The sequence below is a fragment of the Pan troglodytes genome, chromosome 1, assembly GCF_028858775.2.
Source record: "Pan troglodytes isolate AG18354 chromosome 1, NHGRI_mPanTro3-v2.0_pri, whole genome shotgun sequence".
Lineage (NCBI taxonomy): Eukaryota > Metazoa > Chordata > Mammalia > Primates > Hominidae > Pan > Pan troglodytes.
Genome location: NC_072398.2, coordinates 188,266,952 through 188,292,106, shown reverse-complemented (window position 1 = coordinate 188,292,106; position 25,155 = coordinate 188,266,952). Strand labels below are relative to the sequence as shown.

Here is a 25,155-nt window from a genome sequence, read left to right as displayed (position 1 = left end):
AATAAAAAAAATTAGCTGGGCTTGGGGCACGTACCTGTAATCCCAGCCACCCATCTGGTGGCTGAGGCACAAGAATCGCTTGAACCTGGGAGGTGGAGGTTGCAGTGAGCCGAGATCGCGCCACTGCACTCCAGCCTGGGTGACGAGTGAGACTGTCTCAAAAAAAGAAAATGTTAGTTTTGAAAGGAAACAGCTCAACGTATAAAGATCCCACTTAGCTGGGTGCTGTAGCTCCTGCCTATAATCACAGCTACTCAGAAGCCTGAGGTGGGACAATCACTTCAGCGCGCAGAAGTTCAAGACCTGCCTGGGCAACATACCAAGACCTTGTCTCTACAAAACAAACAACAGCAACAAAAAAATTAGCTGAGTATGGTGGCACATACCTGTAGTCCTAACTGCTCAGGAGGCTGAGGCAGGAGGATCCTTGAGCCTAGGAGTTTGGTGTTGCAGTGAGCTATGATCGTGCCACTGCACTCCAGCCTGAGTGACAGAGTGAGACCCCATCTATTTTGAAGAGGCAAAGAAGAAAGTTCCCTGATGTTTCTTTCATGAGGCACTTTCTGTTTGCTCTCATTCTTATTTGCTTTCTTCTGTCTTGTGGATGGGGATGCCTCTTAACTACTGGCAGCAAGATACTGCAAGAGCAAAGGTAGCAAACAGCTGAATTCTATGACAATAGAACTTGGTTAAAAGTGTTGTTTCAGTGTATCAGATGACAAGAGATGGTGATAAGGGCCCTACAGTACAGACATTTGCAACTCTAGCCAAGGAAACATACTTCAGAGGACATTGTAGAGAAAGGACTGTCATCTAGGGGAGGAGAGATTTTTAAGTAACTATATAGGGTGGGATTGTAAAGAGATGGGGAGGATGAACAGCTGTGATCCGGAGCTGACATTCTTGAGATGGGCTGGTCAGCTGCACTCTGTTACATCTGGCACCTACATTCTATGCCAGTCTCTGTCCTAGGCCCTGGAGCTAGGTAAGATGTGGCTCATGCTTGTGATAGGAGACAGGGACAGTTTCAATGCACGGTGGCATTAGAATGTGAGCCCGTGTGAGGGCAGGGCAGGACATTTGGGTTTTTTGTTTTTTGTTTTGAGACAGAATCTCACTCTGTCGCCCAGGCTGCAGTGCAATGGCGCGATCTTGGCTCACTACAACCTCCACCTCCCAGGTTCAAGCGATTCTCCTGCTTCAGCCTCTCGAGTAGCTGGGACTACAGGCACATGCCACCGTGCCCGGCTAATTTTTTGTATTTTTAGTAGAGACGGCGTTTCACTGTGTTAGCCAGGATGGTCTCGATATCCTGACCTCATGATCTGCCCATCTCGGCCTCCCAAAGTGTTGGGATTACAGGCGTGAGCCACCACGCCTCGCCGATCTTTTTGCTTTGTTTTGTTTTTAGCTGCTGTGTCCCCAACACCTGGAAGAACTGAGCTTCTGGAATCTAATAGATGCTAAATAAACATTTGTTTCATGAATGATAGTGGTATGAGAGGAAGAGGGAAAAAAAACGGGAAAAAGGCTTCTTGGAAGAGGTGACACTTGAGGTAAGTATTGACAGGCTTTAATATGCCAGATCAACAAGGTGGCGAGAGCTTTCTAGGAAGAGGGAACTGTGTTCTTAGGCCACAGTCTGTTAGAGATGGGGGGACAAGGTAAAAGTTATCTTGCAGAGAAGATTCTTGGGATGAATCCCTTGCCCATCACATCACTTAAAGGCAGGCACTGGAGTTGTCTGTACTGTGCTCACCACGGACAGCTGGGTGGTGTGAGCTCCCAGGATGGCAGGGAGACTAGTAAAGCTCTGGAGTGGTGCTCTCCCACTTTGGAACAGTCATGAACTATTGGTGCTTGTAGAGAGGTCGCTACAAGAAAATTATTTTTTGAGACATAGTTTCAGTCTGTCACCCAGGCTGGAGTGCAGTGGCACAATCTCAGCTCACTGTAACCTCCGCCTCCCAGGTTCAAGCGATTCTCCCTCCTCAAACTCCCGAGTAGCTGGGATTACAGGCACATGCCACCATGCCCAGATCATTTTTGTATTTTTAGTAGAGATGGGGTTTTGCCACATTGGCCGGGCTGGTCTCGAAATCCTGACTTCGAGTGATCCGCCTGCCTCGGCCTCCCAAAGTGCTGAGGCATGAGCCACCGTGCCTGGCTGCAAACTAGTTTCTTAAACAGCTTATCCTCAGGCTCACTGAGCACGAAGAGAGCTGAATGAAGTAACTGGATGAGTAAGTAATGATACTTTTTAAAGTAACATTGAAAAGACAGATGTTACACAATTTGTATTTTTGCTTGAGAAGCCATCCCTTCAAAGCAGTTACATAGTGAGGCTGTTCACTTATTTGTAGAGGTGCTGCTGCAATATTTTCTAAGTGTCTTTGTAACTGGAGAAAAGCTCTCAAGCCTATAGGGCATGCTTTTAAATGTCCTCAGTGTTGGCAGGACTGCCTTTTGGGGAAACATTTTAACATTTAAGTCATCTGGAGCTGGAACACATGAACAACAGCTGTGGAATCCACCCACTCTCCATACACATTGCTGCTGAAAGCCTTTTTCACCTGGATTACTGGCACAGCTGCCCAGATGACCCTTCTGCTGCCAGTACCTTTTTCAATTCATGTTCTACACCATGTCGCTCATTTAACAAATCTTTTAAGGTATTATGTATCAGGCACTAAGATGCCCAAGGAAGTCACAGTCTGGTGGGGAACATTTAATTAGAGCAATACAGTGTGTTAAGATGGGAGGGATTCTTAACCTAGTAGCATCTGAGCCAAGACCTAGAGGATGAAGAATTAAGCAGGCAAAGAGAAAGGAGGAAAGGAAGAGTGTTGTATGTAGAATTTTATGTAATACTCCAAACGTAACAGTGGCTAAAGGACTCCACTAGATGACAGTCCTTTCTCTACAATGTCCTCTGAAGCATGTTTACTTGGCTGGAGAGTTGCAAGTGTCTATTCTGTAGGGCCCTTGTAATATTTCACCATCTCCCTTGTCATCTGATACACTGAAGCAACACTTTTAACCAAGTTCTATTGTCATAGAATTCAGCTGTTTGCTACCTCTGCTCCTGCAGTATCCTGCAGCCAGTAGTTACAAGCACCTGGAAGGTTGGACAGGGAATACAAGAGAAGACTCTAAGACTTCTCTTAGAAGTCATAGAGTCCAGTAAACCACATTATGGAATCTGGACTACCTAAGGGTAATGGTAGTCACTGGAAGATTTTAAGTAAGACAGTGTCATGATCAGATAGATGTTCTCAAAAGAACTTTCTGGCTGTTGTGGTGGGTAATATTAGAGTAAGAAAGAGGTAGAGAGGTGTGGTTAGTAGCCAGCAGCACTGCTCTATGCTAGGGGTCAGCCGACTACACTCCGTTTTTCTGTGGCTCATGAGCTAAGAATACAAATGGTTTTTAAAATGTTTAAATAGTTGAAAATATGTACAGATTCGTGTCATGTAAAAATTAAGGCTGTTTTCAAGCTCCAAACCTGAGTAGTAAGTAAGAACCATATGGTCGGCCCAGCTTATATTATTAACTATTTGGCTCTCACAGAAAAAGGTTCCTACCCCTTGCTCTAAGCAATTGGTGATGATGGCCTACAGTAGTGACAGTAGGAATGAAAAGACTCTGAATTGACATTTGGAGGGTTTAGGACTGACTCAAGAACGCCTTTAGGAGGTGGAACTCACAGGCCTAGACGGCATTGGTAGGGGTAAGGAATACTGCATTAGCCTCCTAACTGCTTTCTCTACTTCTATTCCTTGCCCCTCTGCAACCCATTCTCCACTCCGCAGCCATTTTTAAAAAGATGCCCCTCCCTACTTATGACTCTAAAATTGCTCTTCTCACTCTTCCCCTCAGGATATATTTCCAATTAAATATACCTAAGTGACTCTGCCCACCTCTGCAACCCAATGTCACATTCGAGTCTTATTGAACTACTTGACTGCATTTCCCGAGATCCCACCTCTTCTCGCCTGTACCCTGTGCGCGGAAAGTCAGCCCTCCACCTTCTCCCTGCTTCCACTCCCAAAATACTTCATGGTTTTGCAGCTCTGGAGTATTTACCGTGTTGGCTGTTTAAATTTCTGCCTCCATCAGAAGGCAGAAACTGACTCGCGAACTATTCCATCCCCAGCCGATAGTAGACGCTTAAAAAAGAACGAAAGAAGGTGGGTGGAGGACTTCAGTAACATCAGGTGGCAGCCTCAATTTTATCGTTTGTGAAACGTGGATAGTAATCCCTCTATCACATGGCTGTTGCAGGAATAAAGTGAAAAAACAAAACAGGCTAGCTTGGTCAATAAATGTGAGTTGAATTAAATCTGATTTGTGGTCAGTAGAAAAAGATGTGAATACTTGGAAAGGAAGACACATTTTTTTAAATATATGCCTGGTAAAACGGATCAGAAGGCAGGTCCCCATGGAGCACACCCTCACCCTAAACATGCTGAACCCGGGCTGCCATAGCCTGCGTGGTCCCTCCAAGGTGACTGCTCCGACAAAAGAGTACGCTCTTCAAACGCATACGTTTAAGGCAATTCCAGAAACCCTCGGCTGTGCCGCGACTACACGGCCATTAAAGAAAAGACGACTCTATGCCCGCCGTAATGTTCTCAGATCACAGGGACCGTATTTGGAGCTGGGAGGGAGGGAAGCCTTTTCTTCACGGGGGGCTAAGGCGTCGTCGAGCCCCCTTCCAATCCCGGGTCCGGCCGGGTAATCCCTGCTCAGCGTTCGGGCGTGCCTTTTTTTCAGCCGAGACACAACCCTGAACGTGGGGCCCGCCAGCCCGGCGGCTGCCTCGTGGAAGTCACGTTCCCTCTGCCCGTCCTCTCGGGTACTCTATGGTTTTCGTGGCCGACTACTCTAATTCTAGTTCCGGTCTCTATGGCGGCCGGCGGAGGCAGGAACGGTTGTAGGTCGACTGAATTAGCCGCCAAAGGTCCAATGAGAGTGGAGGACTGATAAAATATTAGCCAATAGAAACCAGGGATTGGGGTCAGGTGGGCAGATTGACAGTACCACTGGCCAGTGAACAACGCCTAGGGCGGGTCGCTCGTAGGGCTTATCCCGCCTGTCCCGCCATTCTCGCTAGTTCGATCGGTAGCGGGAGCGGAGAGCGGACCCCAGAGAGCCCTGAGCAGCCCCACCGCCGCCGCCGGCCTAGTTACCATCACACCCCGGGAGGAGCCGCAGCTGCCGCAGCCGGCCCCAGTCACCATCACCGCAACCATGAGCAGCGAGGCCGAGACCCAGCAGCCGCCCGCCGCCCCCCCCGCCGCCCCCGCCCTCAGCGCCGCCGACACCAAGCCCGGCACTACGGGCAGCGGCGCAGGGAGCGGTGGCCCGGGCGGCCTCACATCGGCGGCGCCTGCCGGCGGGGACAAGAAGGTCATCGGTGAGGACCGGACAGGGACGGGGGTGGGGCCCTCGGGCAGCCCGGCAGCGGAACCGTTAGCCGGAGCTGGGCGAGCCGGCGGGCGCGCGGCCGGTGGGCACCGACTCCGCGGCGCGCGGCCGCCCATCCCCCCCGTCCCCCCCTCACTCCCTCTCGCGGGGACCCGCCCGGCAGGCGCGCGCGCATTGCCTCCCGCGCCCCCTGTGGACCCCGCGCGGCCGCGCGCCCCTCCCCCTGCGGCCGCGCGCCGCCGACCGCGTGTGCGACGGGGTCCCCTCCCCGCCAACCGGCCTCGTGCGCTCGGGCCCGCACGCCGTTGTTCGCGTCTCCCCCACCCAGCTCCCTTCCGCGTGTGCTCGGAGGGCGCGGCGCACCGCCTACGCAGGCCGGAGCGGCTTCCCCTTCCCTCACGTGCTCTCCGTCCGCGGCCTGCGCACACACCCATCCTGGGGCCCGCGCCCCGGGCCTGCCCTGGAGCGCCCCGCGCTTCAGACTCACCCACGTGTGCGGCGGCGGCGGCGACTGCGTGGCCCCGGCGCGGCCTCGCACCCGGGCGGTGGAGAGAAAGGGCTGTCAGGTGGCCGCGGCGGCCGGCGTGCGAGGGAACGGATGCCCAAGCCGGGCGGATTTGGAAAAGGATAGCTGGTAATCGTGGCTTGTTTTGCTTTGTTTTCTTTTCCAGCAACGAAGGTTTTGGGAACAGTAAAATGGTTCAATGTAAGGAACGGATATGGTTTCATCAACAGGTGAGCTGCCGGGCTGTGAAGCCTCCATCCCACCTTCTTGCTTGCTTCCTGCTCTGTCGGCTTCTCGGGGCTTGGGAAGCCCCAATCCACAGCCCTGTTCTGAAAGGCGTTTACTACTTCTGGTGTATTAGTATGATTTTTTTTGTTGTTGTTTTCCTTGATTAGGGATTAGTGGATCTAGAGAATGCCTTTGTTTTGCAGCTAAATATTAATTTGAAGCTAACTTCAAAGGCTTCGTCACAGTACAAAGCAATTCAAAAGGCAAGCGGAGTGAATGAGCCATTCCTTAATAGGGTAAACGGGAAACTACGGTCCAGTACATTTTTATCCTTGTCATCTTTTTCTGCTTTATTGAACTCGGTATTTGAGAATGTGATCCACTGACATCGGATATTTATGCGTTGTTAACATTTTAGGGTAAGAGGATTTGACGTGTCAAGTATATGAGGTTTTGTCATCTTTACCGAGTGGTTGTATTGCCTTTGTTTCACGTTTCATTTTAATACCTGAGATAAATTTTGTCTTAGCACAGCTTTGACCAGAGAGAACTGTTTTTATTTGCTCATCCAGTAAATAATATATTTGCAAGAAAGTGGTTTTTTTTCCTTCTTCAGTTCTTATTTTTCATTCTTCCTTGTCCTAGAATCATAACTGGTTAAGTCGATTTCTGTTAGATCCCTGGCTGTAGCTTATTAGAGTGGCCATAGTCACTGGTAACTTGACATTTTTCTTCCTGTTTGAAGGCAAAGCTGCAGACACGTCTTTAGGACTTACCCTTCGGGTTGTTTGTAGGAGTGGTGGTGGTAACGTGCAGTAGACGCACTGTAGCCATGGAATCATGGGCTCCCTTGTAAGCCGCCCATCATTTTCAAGATGGCTGCCAAGGCTAGTAGTGCTAGTAGTGCTAGTTACATGGGTGCAGAGCACTGGGTATGCCAGTAGCAGTCTTGGCCTCACAGGTATGGTACTTAATGCCATCTCAGCATTCTTTTGCTTGCTTACTGTAGAAGACCTAAGCAGATGATTAAAAGAACAATGTGGAATGGACAACAAATGGGCAAAATCAAGCTTAAGGACAGAATCATTGCCTGATGAAAAACTGTTCATTAATCAATTATAGAGTATTGTGGAAACACTCAGAGTAAGAGATAAGCATTTGGTGATCTATTCTCTACTTTTGCAATTGTGGGAAAATATTTTGTTTCTTCCAAAATCTTAGGATTTTCCATCTTGTTCTATACTGTTTGCCTTCCTGGCTGGCCGAAACTACGTTTTTCATTAATTTTTTGATAATGGCTTACTAGCAAAGAAGGAAGGGAATGCTTATATATAATTGGCATACTGATAGCTTTTTAACTGATCTCTCTGAACTTACTAATGTTTTAGTTTGTATTTCTGTCTTACTCTGATTATCGTTACTAGTCTAACCCTTAAACCAGTGGTTTTCAAATTTAAGTGTGCTTACCTTGGGAGGGTGTGATGTAAGCGGTGAGTTCCTCCTTCTGAGCTTTGGATTCATTAGGTCTGGGTACATTTTTAACAGGAATGATAATGGTCTTCGGGCCATACCTTCAAAATCACTGCTTTTAACCCTTGACCCAATGTAATGGTAACTCTGGTGTGCAAATTTGCAGCCTTTTCAGCGGATAGATTGCAGTTTTTGTATGTGTTTAAGAAGTTTTAGCATGTGCCTTGTTTCGCTGCATTTTTTTTAAGTAGGCATAGGTTATGACATTTTTTGAAATCAACAGTTTTGTCCAGAATAAGAGTAATATCTTTACATTTTGTAAGTATTTAGTCCATGAGATACTGTTCATTGAATATCTCTATTCTGAATTGGAATCAACTCAATTGGTCATCCTCCAGGGCAAGTTATGAATTGGCTTTTGATGGTCCTTTGTTTGGACTATCCTAACCTCAATTATTTTGTCAAATTAACTGGTTAAAATGTTCTTTATGCTTCTGAACTGGTTGTTTTAATGATTCTGGGACTTTTTAATAAGATGCTGTAAAATTTGACTCCAATTAAATACAGGGAAGATTTGCTTTAATTAAGGAAAATGTATGTGATAAAAGAAATCAGTTTGGAAGCTAGCAGTTGGTTCTATATGTAGTTCGTGTAGTGGAACAAATAGACTTGGCTGGAGGCACCTGTCTCTTATGAGGGAGGGAGGGAGACTGACACATAACGTGCTGTTTTCTGTATAAAGGAGAGGGTGCGGTGTTCGGTATGACTATTGTGACGACTTTTAATTGCGGTTTTTGGATGCGCTGGATTATATATGCTAGGATTGTAAGGAATTTTTATAATTACAGTATTGTATGTAAATTTTCTGCCTTTAAAGACATAATTTCATTGTAAATGTGTTTATTCCAGCCTGAATTACCACCTGATGAATTGTTACAACCTTGTTAGAATTAATTCATGAAAGGGCTTCTCCCTGATGGTTATATTGTGAAGAAAGTGCTAAGTAACATGAGCATAGAGCTTTTAAAAATAGCAGAAGTTTTGGCTTTATTTTGTTAGACTGTGTAATCTAGAAATTCTAAGAAATTCATTGAGTTATTCTTTTGTGAACTGTGTCTACAAAACATAATCGGAGAATGTGACTAGAGGGGTTTATTAGCTCCCCCCAGATTACTGTTGAATTTTGTTAGTGGATGAGAATTGATCCATATTCACCAGAGATTACCATGAATTGGCAACAGTTTATAGTGACCAGAATAGGAATATTTTTCTGTTTCCAGAGTACTTAAAATGTCTAAATTAATAATTCTTAATGTTTTGAGGTGAAAGAATTTGGAGCAGAGGTCACAAATTTGTGACCTTCTGGCTAAAACTACTCCCAGATGCTTTGATTAGGCAGTACAGTATTTTTTAAAGGAATTGGGATTAATTACTAACATTTATAATTCAGGAGATAACACCAAGTAATCCAGATTATTTTATTTTTAAGATCTGAACTTTAGCTGGCTTTGGGGGCCTGTATTTCCACATAAGTAAAAACCACCTGGCCGTATTGTCACCACATTTAGGTGGGGTATACTTTTTTTACGACAGTCTGTCATGCTTAGTTGTCTTAGGTTGCTGACTTCCCTTCACGCCTGGCCTCTGTGTATGCATTTGAGTTTATTACCCATGGTCTAGGAAGATGTAATAAACCAAGCCAGGGAAAGGTTTGGCTATCTCTCTTTAGGCACGCCTATCAGGTTTAGTCTCCCTTTGGGGTGGGGGCTCCCTTGTGGGGATTCCATATGTACATAACTGATAGGTGACTTCCTTCACATGTTGGTGAAAATAGATACAGCTAACAAGTATTTATACTAGGGTCTATAGTAAGTGCTTAAAATGAGCCAATTCACTTAATCTTTTAAAACCTTTGAGGCGTAGGTACTGTCATTCTGAGGCACAAAGGAGTTGTTACTTGTCCCCATAAGCATAGGTGATAAGTGGCAGGATTGGAACTGTTTTTTGACTCTGGAGTTAGTGTTCACCAACTGCTCTTATGCTGTCTCTGAAATAGACCCTAGCCATTTTCAATTTGGTTGTTGTCCACATAGTTACAGATAATTTCTTAGGGTGATTGTTTTTAGCCGTTGAAAGACTCTTAAATGATCCAAGTATGTCACTGGGGCTCTTGTCTGCTGACTTGCTAGTTCCTGGATTTGAAAAGTTTTCTGCCTTTCACTATCTACTTTGTGAAGTTTGGGATTGTTAAAAGTTCTAGTTTAGCATGTAGGTCAGCTATACAAATAAAAGGACTTGCTTAATTCCTGATACTGGGAGGTGAAGAATGAAAGGAGAGAATGTTGCACCTTATCTCACTTAATCTTTTTTTTTTTATATGGCCTGCAAGGTAAGAATGAATATTGCCTTTTTAAAGGGTGATTTTTTCTTGAGATGGAGTTTCACTCGTCACCCAGGCTGGAGTGCAATCGCACGATCTTGGCTCACTGCAACCTCCGCCTCCCAGGTTCAAGCGATTCTCCTGCCTCAGCCTCCCAAGTAGCTGGGATTACAGGCGCCCGCCACCACACAGGCTAATTTTGTATTTTTAGTAGAAACAGGGTTTCTCCATGTTGGCCAGGCTGGTCTCAAACTCCTGACCTCAGGTGATCCACCCGCCTAGGCCTCCCAAAGTGCTGGGATTACAGGTGTGAGCCACTGCGCCCGGCCTCTAAAGGGTGATTTTTTTTTCTTCCTTTTTTTTTTTTTTTTTTAAGGCGGCGGTGTAAAGTACTTACTGTGTGGTTGTTGGATGTTTGAAGTGGAGTCTCTCTGTGTTGCCCATATGGGTCTTGCACTCCTGGGCTCAAGTGATCTTCCAGCTTCAGCCTCCCAAATGTGTGGTTCTTAATAAAAGTGTAAACCTTTGGAAGGATGTCATTACCAAAAATCTCTTGGGCTGTTAAAGTCACACTGATCTTAACTTGATCACAGTAGATCCATTGCTAAGCCACATAAGTCATGGGTAGACCGTAACATAACTGACAAAATGTTTTGGCACTAGGGAAGGTTTAAAGACTTTTCTGCAGGTGCTACTAAGGGAGAGATGTCGAAGGTTCCAAACTGGAACCCTAAAGACAAACGTCAATGACATGTATGCAGGAGACATTAGGAGAGATTTGTATGCTGGTTATATTAACCATTGATCTTAAGCTAGCAAGAAGTCATCCGTGTTCACCAAGTCACTGATACGTGACTTGGAGAATACTAGTAGGTCCCACTCCCTGTGTCCTCCCAAAGTACAATCCTTTACTCTTCAAATCTAGGATAGAGAACTAGTATCCAGTTTGACTTGTGAACAATGTGAGTTTGAACCACACAAGTCCACTTACACACAGATTTTTTTTGATAAATATATTGGAAAAATGTTTGGAGATTTGCAACAACCTGAAAACTTCAGATGAACCACGTAGCCAAGAAGTATCCCCCAAAATAAGGAAAAGTTGAGTATGTTGTAGATACTAGTCTATTTTATTATTTACTACCATAAAATGTACACAAATCCATTAGAAAGTTAATACAGCCATTTGCAGTTGAGAAATGTAAACAAACATAAAGATTCAGGCAGTATTAAATCATAACTGCACGACATTCACTGTAGTAATATTGTACTATTGTAATATGTAGCCACTGCCTGTTGCTACTGCAGTGAGCCCCTTAAAATGCCATGTGACGCTAATCATCTTCACATGAACAGTTTATCTCTCCAGTAAATTGCATGTCAGTAAAAAGAACTTGTAGTACTCAGGTATTGTGGTTTAGTGCAATACTGTAAGTCTTCAATAGCACCATGGGACCCATGCAAAGTGGCGCTAATGATGCTGAGAAAAGTCATGGCATTGTAAGAAAAAGTTCAGTTGCTCGATATGTGCTATAGATGAGGTCTACAGCTGGAATTACCTTTCAGACAGATGTACACTTACTGTATTGATAAGTGCAGTACTGTACATGTATTTTCTCTTACAACTTTCTTAGCATTTTCTTTTCTGTAGCTTTATTGCAAGAATACAGTATATAATACATATAAGACAGAAAATGTGTTAAGGATTTATGTTACCAGTAAGGCTTTCCAGTCATGAGTAAGCCATTAAATTTTGTAAGAGTCAAAAGTTACAGGCAGATTTCAACTGTGCATCAGGTTGGCACCTCAAACTTCTATCCACCCTCATAGATAGTGAGTTATTCAAGGATACACTGTATTACCTTCCTGTCCCCCTAGTCCTGGGGCTGCAGTTGCTGAGTTTGCTACCCTCCAGTCTTAGCCCTTGGAAACATACAGTTTGTCCGAAGGCAGAATCATAGACAATATGGGGGAAACAGAAGTGAGTCTGTTGGGTGTGAAGGGTGTTTAATAGAGAAGAAATACAAAGATAAGCGGACATTATTATCTTACAGTCATCTACAAGGCTTGGAAATTGGTATCTGGTTGCTTTAGGTTATGGAGCATATAGATGGTAAATCCTGGAGTTTTTATAACCACAGGATTGTAAATTAGTGTATGCAGTTAGGTGAATTAAGGTGTTAGACTAGTGTGGTCTGGTAATCTGCAACAAAGTAGTAGTATAAGAGCATTTAGTTACGGATAAATTTATGTATAATAAGTCTTATTTAAGGCAATACTGTGGATTGGCAAAAAAGTTTTCTAAAATTTAGCTTATTTTTTATGTAGATATACAGCTAGGATAAAGACAGTTATGTTTTAAAAGGAGTGGGAGGGGGGTCAAACATGGTGAACATGCTGGAGTAGAGTCCGGGAGTTTGGATGGATTGGGCCATGAAAAGCAAATGCTAGAATTCCTAGTTCCTGTGGCATGGAGAATTATCTGGCAAGCTGTAATTGTCTTTTGACTTACTAAAAAGTTTTCCAGGGAAGTTAAATTTTTTTGCCTTTGTTTTCCCATTTTGAGTTGCATTTTGTCTATTTTTAAGACCCTTACCAATCTGGATAGGCCATAGTATAGGAGTGGTAGCAATTAGATTTTAATTTAGAAATCTGGCTAGTATTAGTGAATAGTAAATGCCCAATAAATACTAAAAAGATTTGAGTACCTACCTTAGTAATGTAAGTTATTAAGTGTTTAGTGTAGTTTTTCTCATTTTGCAGGTAAAAAAACCAATGAGGCAGCTTTCCTAGGTTACACAGCTGTTAATAGTTGAATCAAGACTAAAAATCTAGCAGGGCGTGGTGGTGCATACCTGTAATCCCAGCTTCTCATGGCTGAAGTGCAAGAACTTGAACCCGGAAGGCAGAGGTTGCAGTGAGCCAAGATCGCTACTGCACTCCAGCCTAGGCAACAAAGTGAGACTCCATCTCAAAAAAAAATTGAGTACTGTTATTTCTTTTTCTTTTCTTTTTTTTTTTTTAAGATCTGCAAAGGGGTTTAATAATGCAAATATCACATATATTTCCATTTTTAACACCATATTTAAGTTTTCCATTTTCTTAACAATAGAAAGTGATACAAATGTTTTCCCCAATGTAATAATACAAATGGAAAATATTATAGACAGTCATACACTAACCCAATGAATAAGATTCACCAGAAGCAAAATCTGTTTTGGGGGTCCTATATTGTTACATATATACAGGGCACCAGAACCACATTTAGACTAATACTTTTTATTTCTAGTTAAAACAATGCAGGGCACTCCTGTGACCTGCAAGTCTAATTGTACATATGTATGTGTCAGACTGTGCAGGTGGCCAAGAAGAATAGAAAGAAATACTATATCCAGCTTTGGAGTTCAGGGCCTGATTGCCCCAGCTTAAGCCCATAGGAACTTGACAGCTTGTTCATACCTCTCATCTTTAGTCATAGTTTCTCTTTCTCCAACCCCTTTTCTCCCTAACTACCCTGTGCCATTTGGACTGGAAATTCTAACAGATAGCTTTTTCTTTCTGAATTATCTTTACTACTGTATAATTTTTATTTTCAGAATATTCCTTATTTCTACATCTTGAAGACATTTCTTTATAGTAGATGGGGGAGCTAGAGCTTACATTCACTGCCGGAAAAGGGTCAGTTCCAGTGTTAATTTCCCAGCAAACACCTGAGAGAAAAACTGAACAGAAAAGAATAGTGATGGCTGGCAGAGAGTGACACCTGCACCCAGAAAGCTGCACTGCAGCTGTCTAATATTTGAAGGTCTCCTTTGTTATAACTGCCAGTTTAAACTAGAGATTCTGGCTGGTTGCAAATTCAAAGCAGATCAATACATTTAAATCACTGGTTCAACAAATCACTCTTTTTAATGGTATAATGTTTTTATTGCAATTGAGGACGTTTTCAGTAAATACCTTGAGCTTGAGGCCCTGGCTAAGTATTCCTTTTGCAATACTGTTCTTACTGTCATGACACTGGTCAGTGAACTGTGTTAGTTTCACATATCTATCTATGTACCCACAAAACACCTCCCTGTCTTTGCAGGAGTGACATTACCCTGTGTGTAATGGCAGCCTTGTGCTTTCTCTGTTTAGAGACAGGGTCTTGCTCTGTTGCGCAGGATGGAGTACAGTGGCATGATTATAGCTCACTGCACCCTCATTTCCGGGACTTGAATGGAGGCCCGGCTAATTTTTTATTTTTTGTAGATATAGGGTCTCGCCACGTAACTACTTTTAATTCTTTTTATTGCCGGGTATGATGATATTGATATGTGAATACCTGTTGTAACTACATTAGAAGGCATAACAAACAGTCAGTGCCACCACAAAATGGATTGATAAAGAAATGATGTATTACCCAGATACCATGAGTAGCATTATCAATAATGAAAAATTCTCCACAGAAGCTGCATTTTTAGTGAATTTAATGCATATTAAAACAGTACAGAAATACATACATGACTCAGATAACAATAAACAAATTTACTTTCTATACCAAATCTTTACATAGTCTTCTAGCAACTAACACCCACCACTTCCATTAATGCAGATAGTGCTCCCTATCTTTGGAAAAAAATTTTATTTTTTTATTTTTTTTGAGATGGAATCTCACTCTGTTGCCCAGGCTGGAGTGCAGCAGCTCACTGTAACCTCCGCCTCCTAGCTTCAAGCAATTCTCCTGCCTCACCCCCCAGAGTAGCTGGGACTATAGGCACACACAGCCACGCCTGGCTAATTTTTTGTAATTTTAGTAGAGACGAGGTTTCACGATGTTGGCCAGGCTGATCTTGAACTCCTGGCCTCAGGTGATCCTCCCACCTTGGCCTCCCAAAGTGCTGGGATTGCAGGCGTGAGCCACTGCACCTGGACTGGAAAAACTTTAAATACCCTGCCAGGGGAAGTATTGCCCCTGTTGAAAATCACTATTCTAGACTTTGCCTGTATTTGCCTTTCTTACTCTACCAGTTTTTTATTGTATTTCCCCTTAGAGCCTTAGAGTTTGAAATTCAGTCATATTGGAGAGCAGAACTAATAAATGATGGCTGTAATCTGTTGTTGTGGTGCCTATGGAGTTATGGACAGATGGACATTAGGTACAGCCATCATTTCCCTAGGCAATCCTAATCATCTAGCTTGAAAGGTCAGTTTTCAGTCACTTGCCTTAAGTCGCTTTTACAGTTTACCTGTTCTGTTTTTGTAATTATCCTGTTCCCATCAATTAAAAATGTTCTTATGATAATCCAAGCTATAATTTACAGGTCAGATTTAAAGTTAATTTTATGTGGATCCTTTGATGCATATGTTGCCCCCAGTTCAGCAAGAAGCTAACAGTCAGTAAGCCAGTTTGTCCAGTTCATTGTAACCTTTGTTCCCTTTGTCGTTAAACGCTAGAGCTACTACTGAGCTTTTTCTCACTCTGACCTGACGGAGTAAAGAGGGTGAGGCAGGCCACTGCAGGCGTGGAAATCCGTTTCCTTCTCCAGTGGTGATTCTTGCTCCTAGTGTTATCACCTTAATCCCAATATCCAGGCTAAAAAGTGAGATTATTCTCTACCCCCTCACTTCTGACATCCAGTCATCCACAAAGTTTCTCATTTTGCCTCAAAAAGAGATCTCAAATGTCTTTTCATACATGGCTCCGTGGTCTAAACCTTCATCAGTCCTTGTCTGGACTTGTGGAGTAGCTTTTATAACTGGGCTTTTCCTACATTCAAACATACCTTATCACCCAAAGGTCACAGTTCACATTAGGTTTCACTCTTTGCGTTATACATTCTGTTGGTGGGGAGGGGGGTTCTCATTTTTATGATCTCAAGGAAAGTTGGTAGTTGGGAATGGTGAAGAGGAAATGATTGCAGGATAAGGTGAGAATGTAACTACTACTTGTGTTGGTAACCATGCTCTAGAGGTAAGAGGAGGGTGTGCTAGAACAGTTAATGTTTAATAGGATAAGGAGGGGCAGAATATATTTTGCTAGTCATTGCTACCCTCTTAATTATGGCTCAGTAGGTCACACTTTAATTTCTTAGACTTTTTTTTTTTTTTTTTTTTTTGCCTATCTTACGGGTAATGAGGCTACAACTGTTTGCAACTGCTGAAGTCTTGAAAGCAGAGAGCATGGTGGCTTGTGGTTTTTGATTTTTGCCAAATTTCCTGGTACCTAATTGGCAGCCAGAGAGTCTCTGGGAAAATTAATCTTTGACAACATGGATTTATTTCATTTTCTAACTTGTTCACCTTGGTTCTGTCTTGCAGGAATGACACCAAGGAAGATGTATTTGTACACCAGGTGAGTGCTTGTGTAGATACTTGCACTTCTGATTCAAGGATTGTAAGAAGAAAAGGTTAGATATGTTCTCAGCTTTTGTTCCTTATAAAAGGTTAAGTCCAACCACCAGTTTATTTACTTACGACAGGAGTAGTAGCATGCTTAAAAATGTATACATGGAAATGTATTAGAGTTGACTTAATTATCCTAGACATTTCAAATTGGAATTTTGTCAACAGCTGTGGCTTTCTCAAATGTTGAGTCAAACTCACTGCATTAAATATTTATACCTAATTTCAGATGAACAGATTATTCCATGATTCTAAAGTTGAACAAATAATGTTGCTATAAATACACAGAAACTTTGGCAAGAAGTTTTCACAGGCTTTTAGGTGTATCTGTAGGGACAAATCTCCATAATCAAGGGTAAATAAGACAGACCTGCAAAACATAGTAATTGAAGTGAATACTTGAAAAGTAGCATAAAGAGCCTTCTGCTTACTTTAAATCACTTTGAATGGGTATTGGGTTTTTTTTTTTTTTTTAAACCTTTGGAGAGTTTTGGCTGGCTTGGAAAATGAAAAAATTTCACTAGTTTAAGGTTAAGTGGAGGGAAGTGTGACAAGGTTGGCAGCTGCTCATTAAATAATTTTTAGATTGGCTTCCAGTGTTTTGGGAAGAGAAAACTTAACATAGGATGAGTACTGATGAGTACTACATACTGAACTTTCTCCTTAAGTATCATTTAGGGAAAATGTTTGCACATTCAGGAATTAAGATTATTGCTAATGTAAACCACTGCCAAGTGTATGTTAATACTTCAAATTTAGATATAGGCTACATTGAATGTACTTATCCTCACAGATACGAAATGAGTAGGAAAAAATATGTTTGTGCTATCAGTTTTCTCACTAAGGCTTTTGAAATATTGTCAACTTGTATTAAAATTAGAGACCGTAACTACTTTTTTGTACTATAATCCAGAAATCAAAAGACCTAAAAGTTAATATCCATACTCACATTTAATTAGATAGCTTATATGGCAGCATGTTTCATAGGAAGGGCTGTCATAGGTTGGTGCTTTGTAGCTCACTGAAGTGTCCTACACAGCATTTGATGACAAGGAGGAAGCTATATCAATTTCTAGTACACCCAAACCCAATCAGGTAGTTCAGGGTCAAATGTAATTATGGAATCATTTAAATTCTAAATGTAAATAAATACAGGACTACTTCAGACAAAATGTTGTTTTAAAGCAGATGTTTTATAAAATTGGTATTCTTGTTTGGAAGAACACAGCTCAACTGTTCCTTACTCCCCTTCTGCATGTTCAAAAGAATGTGTAGACTTAGGAACAAGAGACAGCAAAGTTTCTCGGTCTTGTTGCCTGTTGGCAACCCTTAAGGGTTGGGGTTGGGGCAGGGGTGGAGATGTTGATAAAAATAAAGAGTTGGGATTTTAATTATCCATAATTCTGCTATCCCCTATGACTGCCGGTAATTGATAGTTGGCTATATCTGAAAGGTACGAAAACTATGTGACAGTTTAGATGACAGATGAGATCAATTATTTGACTCAACTCACCCAAGTTGTACTGATTCACAAGGTGCCACCAATATGCTTTCATTTTTTTGGAAGTGGTTTCAACATGTAGTTGTTTCTTGGGACTTTGGCTGCTCAGGTCTTAGTGGTGTATCAAGGAGACTGCAGTTCTGGGCAGCTTCACTTAATTGGCCTCAGATTCGTTGATTGTCCTGTCTCCTCTGCAATGGAAATGCATGAGTGATCCTGTAATGGTTATAGCTGAGATTTGGAGTGAACATGGGATTTGGAGACCCAATACCTGGGTTTAGAAAGTCTCCTTACTAACTGTGTGACCTTGGGCAAGTCACCTAACTTTAAAGCCTGTTACATTATCTGTGTAATGGGATTAACAATACTTTCACATGTCCTGTCTCATAATGAGATTGAATAGCTAGTAAGTGAAAGAATGTTGCAAAAAAATTTCATAGAAACGTGAGATGTTACTCTTCCTCCCTTCTCTTAACAGTCTGGAGAAAGTAGAAGCAACAAGTCTCTAATACAAGATTTATTGAATTCTGGGGAGGTGATAACTAACAATTCCATGCAGTCAGATCATATAAAGAATGACATAGTTAATACACATGAATTGCATTTCCACTGATGTATTATCAGATTGGAAGGGATTTTGGTTGACATTTGTAATTGAGTTTGATACGGTAACACAGGGGCAAAGTTGGTTTGGTCAGCTTTGAAGCATGCAAAACCAAACTCGCCTGTCATCTAAACTGACCCAGTGTGGGGCCACCTTCTACTATTAAGTGCAGTCTTCAGGGGATAGATGGATATCCTCATTTGTTAAAAGTTACATATGCTTTTGCAAAAAGCAGTTTTTAAAATGTTGTGTCTGTCTTGAGTGTTAAATTACTCGTTTTAGTTTTGTAAATAGTGGTAAAATGCTGGGGCCTTGTATGATTGGAGTGTTTTTGTTGAAGTTGGGGATAGTGTGGTCCCCGCTTTCCTAAATTTATTGATGGTTTGGTCTTATTTAAAGCAAATCTTAAGTGTATATCCAAGCTAAAATAATATTGACTCTGGTACATTTTAAATGAAAAAGCACATTATTCTCCCCTGTTAATCTATTTTTGGAATGTGATATTACTAGACTGCCATAAAGAAGAATAACCCCAGGAAGTACCTTCGCAGTGTAGGAGATGGAGAGACTGTGGAGTTTGATGTTGTTGAAGGAGAAAAGGTGAGGATGCTTTTTGTGTAAAGGTTTGACTTCAGTATGGAAATATTTTGGAGGTCTCATCCATTAGGATGGTGGCTCTAATGTGGATGGATGTGTTCAGGTGGCCTCATGAACACAGGTGCATCAAGCCTAATGTTCTGGCTGCAGTTAGAGGGCAATCTCTTCAGAACAGTGAGGAACTGATATTTAGTCATTTCTGTGCACCCCTGGTCACGCAGTTGCCCCCCCCCCTTTTTTTCCTTAACTTTGTTGTTTTTTGCTTTGTTTGAAAATGTTCTGATTTCCTTTTGAAAGTGTTGAAAGTGTTCTGATTTTCTTTGTCACTATCAATATGTAATGGCTTTTGTAGGGTGCGGAGGCAGCAAATGTTACAGGTCCTGGTGGTGTTCCAGTTCAAGGCAGTAAATATGCAGCAGACCGTAACCATTATAGACGCTATCCACGTCGCAGGGGTCCTCCACGCAATTACCAGCAAAATTACCAGAACAGTGAGAGTGGGGAAAAGAACGAGGGATCGGAGAGTGCTCCCGAAGGCCAGGCCCAACAACGCCGGCCCTACCGCAGGCGAAGGTTCCCACCTTACTACATGCGGAGACCCTATGGGCGTCGACCACAGTATTCCAACCCTCCTGTGCAGGGAGAAGTGATGGAGGTAAGTTTCACCATCAACAACAGCAATGTGATAAGTTCTGGTAGGACTGTTTAGAGCTGTTAATTATATGGAAAGCAACTTGGATTCCTAGTAAGAACCAACAGGATTAATTTATAATGTAGTCACAATTACTAGATGGTCTGTTTTGTTTGTTTTTTAACTCTTGGATTTATCTGGTTGGGTTTTTTAATTATATTACTGACCCAGTAGGCTTAATTTCCATTGTCTTTTTCAGGGTGCTGACAACCAGGGTGCAGGAGAACAAGGTAGACCAGTGAGGCAGAATATGTATCGGGGATATAGACCACGATTCCGCAGGTATGGTCCACGTAAACATGTTTCTATTAAAATTTCCTCAAACCTGTGTTAGGACTCAGCAATATCATGCCTCTCCTGCAGACTCATTTTTCTGTTAACACTTCACGTTTTCTTTCATCAGATGCCTAAGAGGTGAACCTATTAAAAACAGCTTGTATAGATGAGGTCTGCTTTATACATAAATTTTTTTAGAAAATGATGAGGGTATGGAATTTCAAATTTTCTGTCCTTGAACAGGTAAGATAATATTGTAAACCACACCTTTTAAACCTGCCTCCTTGGTAGGGAGAAAGGAAAGCATTAGGAGTATCTGAATTGTACCATGGCATTAGTGAAGAATCAACAGTGTTATCACTTGAAATGGCATAGATTATCTTCCACTAAACACTTCTCAGTTTATATATGTACCCCCTTTTTTTGGAGTTGGGGGTTGTCAGCTCAAAGTTGCAAAATGAAATTGCTCCACCAAGAATTTACATTCTGGGGGGGAAATCCAGTCTGTCGTTCGACAACTATCTACTTGAGTGGGTATTAGAAATCTTATTAATAGATGTCATTATTAGAGTAATCGAGGAAAAATTCCATGAACCAAGCATATTTTAGTCCATGCTGTAGTATACTTTGAGGCAGTGTTCCCAGTCCCATGGTGGTAGGATAGAATGGTGTAATAGTTGTTTCTCTAAGGGTTTGATATCAAAGCATTGAGTTTTCATAGGTGATCCCCAAAAGCTGACAGGTACCTCTGAAGAATCAAACCAATACAGTAATAACGCATCTTAACTGATCACTTAAATCGCAACTTTTAAATCCCCAAATTTTTAAGTGTCAAGTTTATTATTCTAGAAGTATCCAACATATCCAAAATATACTGTGAGTCTATAAGAGGGGGTTTCTGTATATAGGTTTTTAAATTTTACCAAAGTTGGAGCACTTAGTGAAGTTTTAGGAACTAGGGAATCTAGTCGAGGTTGTATTACATGTATTTATCAGCACATGTGCATTGAGAGTTTTGCAAGAGCAGCTGATGTCATCATATTTCTTGTATTAATATGTCTTGTCCTGAGTTTTCAGTTAAAAGAGCTTAGGTCCTAACTGATCACTACCACAATTGAAGATCTCTGATTGAGTTTTCTACCAGGAGATTGTGTTAGCCAGATGTCGGATGTTGAAGATAGATGGGTTTTTATTTTTCAGAGTAGGTCTAAAATAGCCTCTCATGACAGTCCATCTATTAAGTCCATGGGTTCCAGCAGCAGAATCTTTGGTTTACCTTTTGTTACACTGAAGAGCTTAAATGTTCTGCCTAGTTTCATTGATGTCCTTAAAAATAGCATAATTTTGTGTTTGTATTCAGTGCTTCAGTTCACCGTTGAGTAAATTGTTTGTCTTTATATTGACAAACAAGAAGCTTGCGGTTGATTTGTCTCTTAGAAAGGTATCTTTGTCCATTGTTACCCCTCCAGTGCAGAGGTTTTTGCCTTTTGGTTTAAGTTAGACTTAATGTCTACGTGTTTCAATGTTTAGAATGCTCAGTCCTGCCAGATAGTTGCAGAAGTAACATAAAATTGCTTGGAAGTTATCAATGAATGCTAGACTTTCCAAACTGTGCAGGAATCTTTTGTTCAAATGAGAGTAAATGAAACATGCTGCCCCTAATGCATGGAATGGTGTGGTGAAATTCTGACTGGTGTGGGTTCAAGAGCAAATTGAAAGGGAAATCTTAAGACAGAGTATAGTACAAGTGTTGCTGAAAAGGAGACAAATAGTAGTAAGGGGAAAATGGGGAGTCAAAAAGGGAGGTTTTTTGTTGAGAAATAACATTTATAGGCTGAAATGCAATCCAGGATAACAGTTGATGGCAGGAAAGTGACTGCTGGAACTGTTTTCTTTCTCAGAGAGGGTAGGGTTTTGCCCACAGGTGAAAATGTTGACCTTTTGTTAGGAACCTGATGTTTTCCTGTGTAAGAAACAAGAATACATGGGCACGCACGTGTTAATGGGAAGACATGGAAGCCTTTGGTTGCTAAATTGAGACGAAAGTAAAGAGGAAGTTTGAAAAGTTTGGGGCAAAGAACCCTGTAGAACAGAAAATAGAGATGGTAAATTTATAAGTAATAGAATAACGATCATAAATTAGAAGTGAGTTCACCCAGCTTGACTCTGTGTTTCTAGCCATTTGGGCATCAGGCTCAGATTGGGCAGAGAGTTGGATTTATCCAGATTTGGTTTATCCAGATCTGGTTTGATTTATCCAGATCTGGTTTATCCAGAGAAGACACTGGGGTAGGGATTGGTCATATGATTAGTGGTAGACTTTATACTTGGATAAAGAGGGGAGAAAAGGGGAAAATGAGGGTTTTTTAAAAAATTGTTTTGTAGAAATGGAGTTGCACTGTGTTACTCAAGCAGTCTTGAACTCCTGCCCTCAAGTGATCCTCCCCAAGTGCTAGGATTACAGGTGTGAGCCACTGTGCCCAACCTTGGAGTGAGATGAATAGGTGATAGAATCGCTGTATTACAGGTCCTAGATTAAGAATGAGAAAACAATAAGGAATTACCTAGGAAAAATAGGAAGGTTCATAATTGGAAAGTTGAGTGGTATAATTGAAAAAACCCAGGTAGAAAACAGCTGGACTGGGAGGTCAGTCTGAAAGCCCAGGTTATTAGAAGCTGTTACACTCGAACCTTAGTAATAACTGCAGTAAGAAAAAGATAGTAAATGGAGCAGAATCCAAAATAAGATGGAAAGCCTAGTTTTTAGAAACTGGGAGAGTTGATTTAGAAGCCACAATAAGGTTAGAACAGTCACCACTGTAGGGTTGCAAAGAAAAGTCAGAACAATTTTGTTGAAGATTCATCATGAGTTCCAAAAGATGTGGGGAAAGAGTTTTAGAATGTACAAAGGTAAATGTGAATTTATTCCCACGATGACTCATGGATACTAAAGGCCTGGGGCTTTCTGGAGTGCTCAGAGTATGGGCGGAGGAAAGGCCAGGAATCCATCATTTCTGAGCACTGGGGGAAAGAAAATCCCGAAATTTAGTATCTTTATCTTGGTGATTAAAAGACTCAAGCCTGTAATCCCAGCACTGTTTGGGAGGCCAAGAAGGGAGGATAGCTTGAGGTCAGGAATTCAAGACCAGCCTGGGAAACATAGCAACACGTCGCTACTAAAAATCAGACATTAATGAGACGTGGGGGGCTTGCCTGTAGTCCCAGTTACTCAGGAGTCTGAGGTGGGAAGATCACTTGAGCCTGGGAGATTGAGGCCACAGTGAGCTGTCATCATGCCATGGCACTTTAGCCTGGGCAACAAAGCAAGACTCTTCCCCTACTCAGCACCCCACCCCCCACCCCCCCCAAAAAAAACCCATCTCTTTACACAAATTGCCTACAGACCACTTCATACAGAATGGGCCAGACATGGTGAGTTAGTTGTGAACCAACTGGTTACACTGGTGGGTGTGTTGAAGAGAGAAGGTTTTATCATTCTTAAGTTTGACATCGTTCATTGCAGGGGCCCTCCTCGCCAAAGACAGCCTAGAGAGGACGGCAATGAAGAAGATAAAGAAAATCAAGGAGATGAGACCCAAGGTCAGCAGCCACCTCAACGTCGGTACCGCCGCAACTTCAATTACCGACGCAGACGCCCAGAAAACCCTAAACCACAAGATGGCAAAGAGACAAAAGCAGCCGATCCACCAGCTGAGAATTCGTCCGCTCCCGAGGCTGAGCAGGGCGGGGCTGAGTAAATGCCGGCTTACCATCTCTACCATCATCCGGGTAAGCAAGCTTGGATGGCCATCCATTTATGGCAGTCGTGAGTGGTGACCATTTCGTTTTATTAATGCAAGAGTAGAAAAACCTCAGTTCCATCAGATAATGAAAGCCATGTTATTTGTAATGTGTTCTGCCCTATTCTTAATTACCTAATATTTCATTTTAGGAATATTGAATATCAGAGTCATATTTGGCCACCCTTCAGCTAGTTCTCAATTCTGACACTGGAGACCTGTATTTTCATGAGTATTTTGAACTATTAGTGCTTTCTATCAACTTTTCTGAATGAATTTTATGATTTCACTAGTAAACAGAGGAAAGTTTTGCTAGCTGTATTCTGAGAAATATGTTAATTACATTATTATTTATGCATTATTTCAAAAAGGAAGTGGGGATAGCTATTAGAATTAACCTAGATGGTGACAAATAGAGTCTGGAGAAAGTGGCAACATTAATATAATCTTTTAATCATTTCTAATTGTTTTTTTGTTGTTGGTTTATGTTGTTCCCGGAAAAAGATGAGAGTGTTTTGTGTCTAAAAAACTCCTAGGAGAATGACACGTGGTTTATCATGGTTTATTTAAACTGCCTGTAGATTAATAATAATAATTCTCTGGCAGACCACATGATACAATTACGTTCTTGTTACTTTAGCTCATTAGCTCACTTGTTTTTATTACCGTTAATTCCAAAATTAAGGGATTCTTTTTCATTCCGCTTTTTACATGATATCGAGAGGTACGTGATTGTTGTTCCCTCCAAAATTAGCATTCAACCAGTGGTGCTTTTGGTTTTTTCCCGTTTACTATTTGCTGGATGGCAAAAGATCTGTTAATGTCTCCCAATACACAAGTAATGTAAACTAGGGCATGTACTACACTAAATGAAGATCACCATGAATTCTACATGATCATCTTTATTTTTTTCTTTACAGTTTAGTCATCCAACAAGAAGAAATATGAAATTCCAGCAATAAGAAATGAACAAAAGATTGGAGCTGAAGACCTTAAGTGCTTGCTTTTTGCCCGTTGACCAGATAAATAGAACTATCTGCATTATCTATGCAGCATGGGGTTTTTATTATTTTTACCTAAAGACGTCTCTTTTTGGTAATAACAAACGTGTTTTTTAAAAAAGCCTGGTTTTTCTCAATACGCCTTTAAAGGTTTTTAAATTGTTTCATATCTGGTCAAGTTGAGATTTTTAAGAACTTCATTTTTAATTTGTAATAAAAGTTTACAACTTGATTTTTTCAAAAAAGTCAACAAACTGCAAGCACCTGTTAATAAAGGTCTTAAATAAT

General features: G+C 41.8%; 1 protein-coding gene and 1 long non-coding RNA gene across 4 annotated transcripts in view; one reads left to right on the top strand and one right to left on the bottom strand.

Moving 5' to 3' along the window:
• Positions 1-4,926, bottom strand: part of LOC134807177 (uncharacterized) — a 6,508-nt gene extending 1,582 nt beyond the window's left edge. Inside the window, exons 1-2 of the long non-coding RNA XR_010146919.1 lie at positions 4,459-4,926; positions 4,087-4,169 (exon numbers count right to left, since the gene is read on the bottom strand). This is a non-coding gene — a long non-coding RNA (uncharacterized LOC134807177). The remainder of the gene's footprint in view (positions 1-4,086; positions 4,170-4,458) is intronic.
• On the top strand, positions 4,834-25,155 carry YBX1 (Y-box binding protein 1). Of its 3 annotated transcripts, XM_024344976.3 has the most exons (8): positions 4,834-5,419; positions 6,102-6,165; positions 16,314-16,347; positions 19,013-19,102; positions 19,452-19,754; positions 19,990-20,072; positions 23,590-23,855; positions 24,787-25,155. In XM_024344976.3, the coding sequence occupies exons 1-7, from the start codon at positions 5,254-5,256 to the stop codon at positions 23,822-23,824; spliced, it is 975 nt and encodes a 324-aa protein (XP_024200744.1). In that variant the 5' UTR covers positions 4,834-5,253; the 3' UTR covers positions 23,825-23,855; positions 24,787-25,155. The 3 variants fall into 3 exon arrangements, with proteins under 3 accessions (XP_024200744.1, XP_024200746.1, XP_054538066.1); XM_024344978.3 differs by lacking the exon at positions 19,013-19,102 and having other exon boundaries at positions 5,052-5,419; XM_054682091.2 differs by lacking the exons at positions 4,834-5,419; positions 6,102-6,165 and adding an exon at positions 5,562-6,064.

Coding starts and splice junctions, on each gene's coding strand:
- YBX1 (XM_024344976.3), top strand. CDS start 5,254: ATGAGCAGCGAGGCCGAGACCCAGCAGCCGCCCGCCGCCCCCCCCGCC. Junction 5,420..6,101: donor CGGGGACAAGAAGGTCATCG/GTGAGGACCGGA, acceptor TTTCTTTTCCAG/CAACGAAGGTTTTGGGAACA. Junction 6,166..16,313: donor GGATATGGTTTCATCAACAG/GTGAGCTGCCGG, acceptor TCTGTCTTGCAG/GAATGACACCAAGGAAGATG.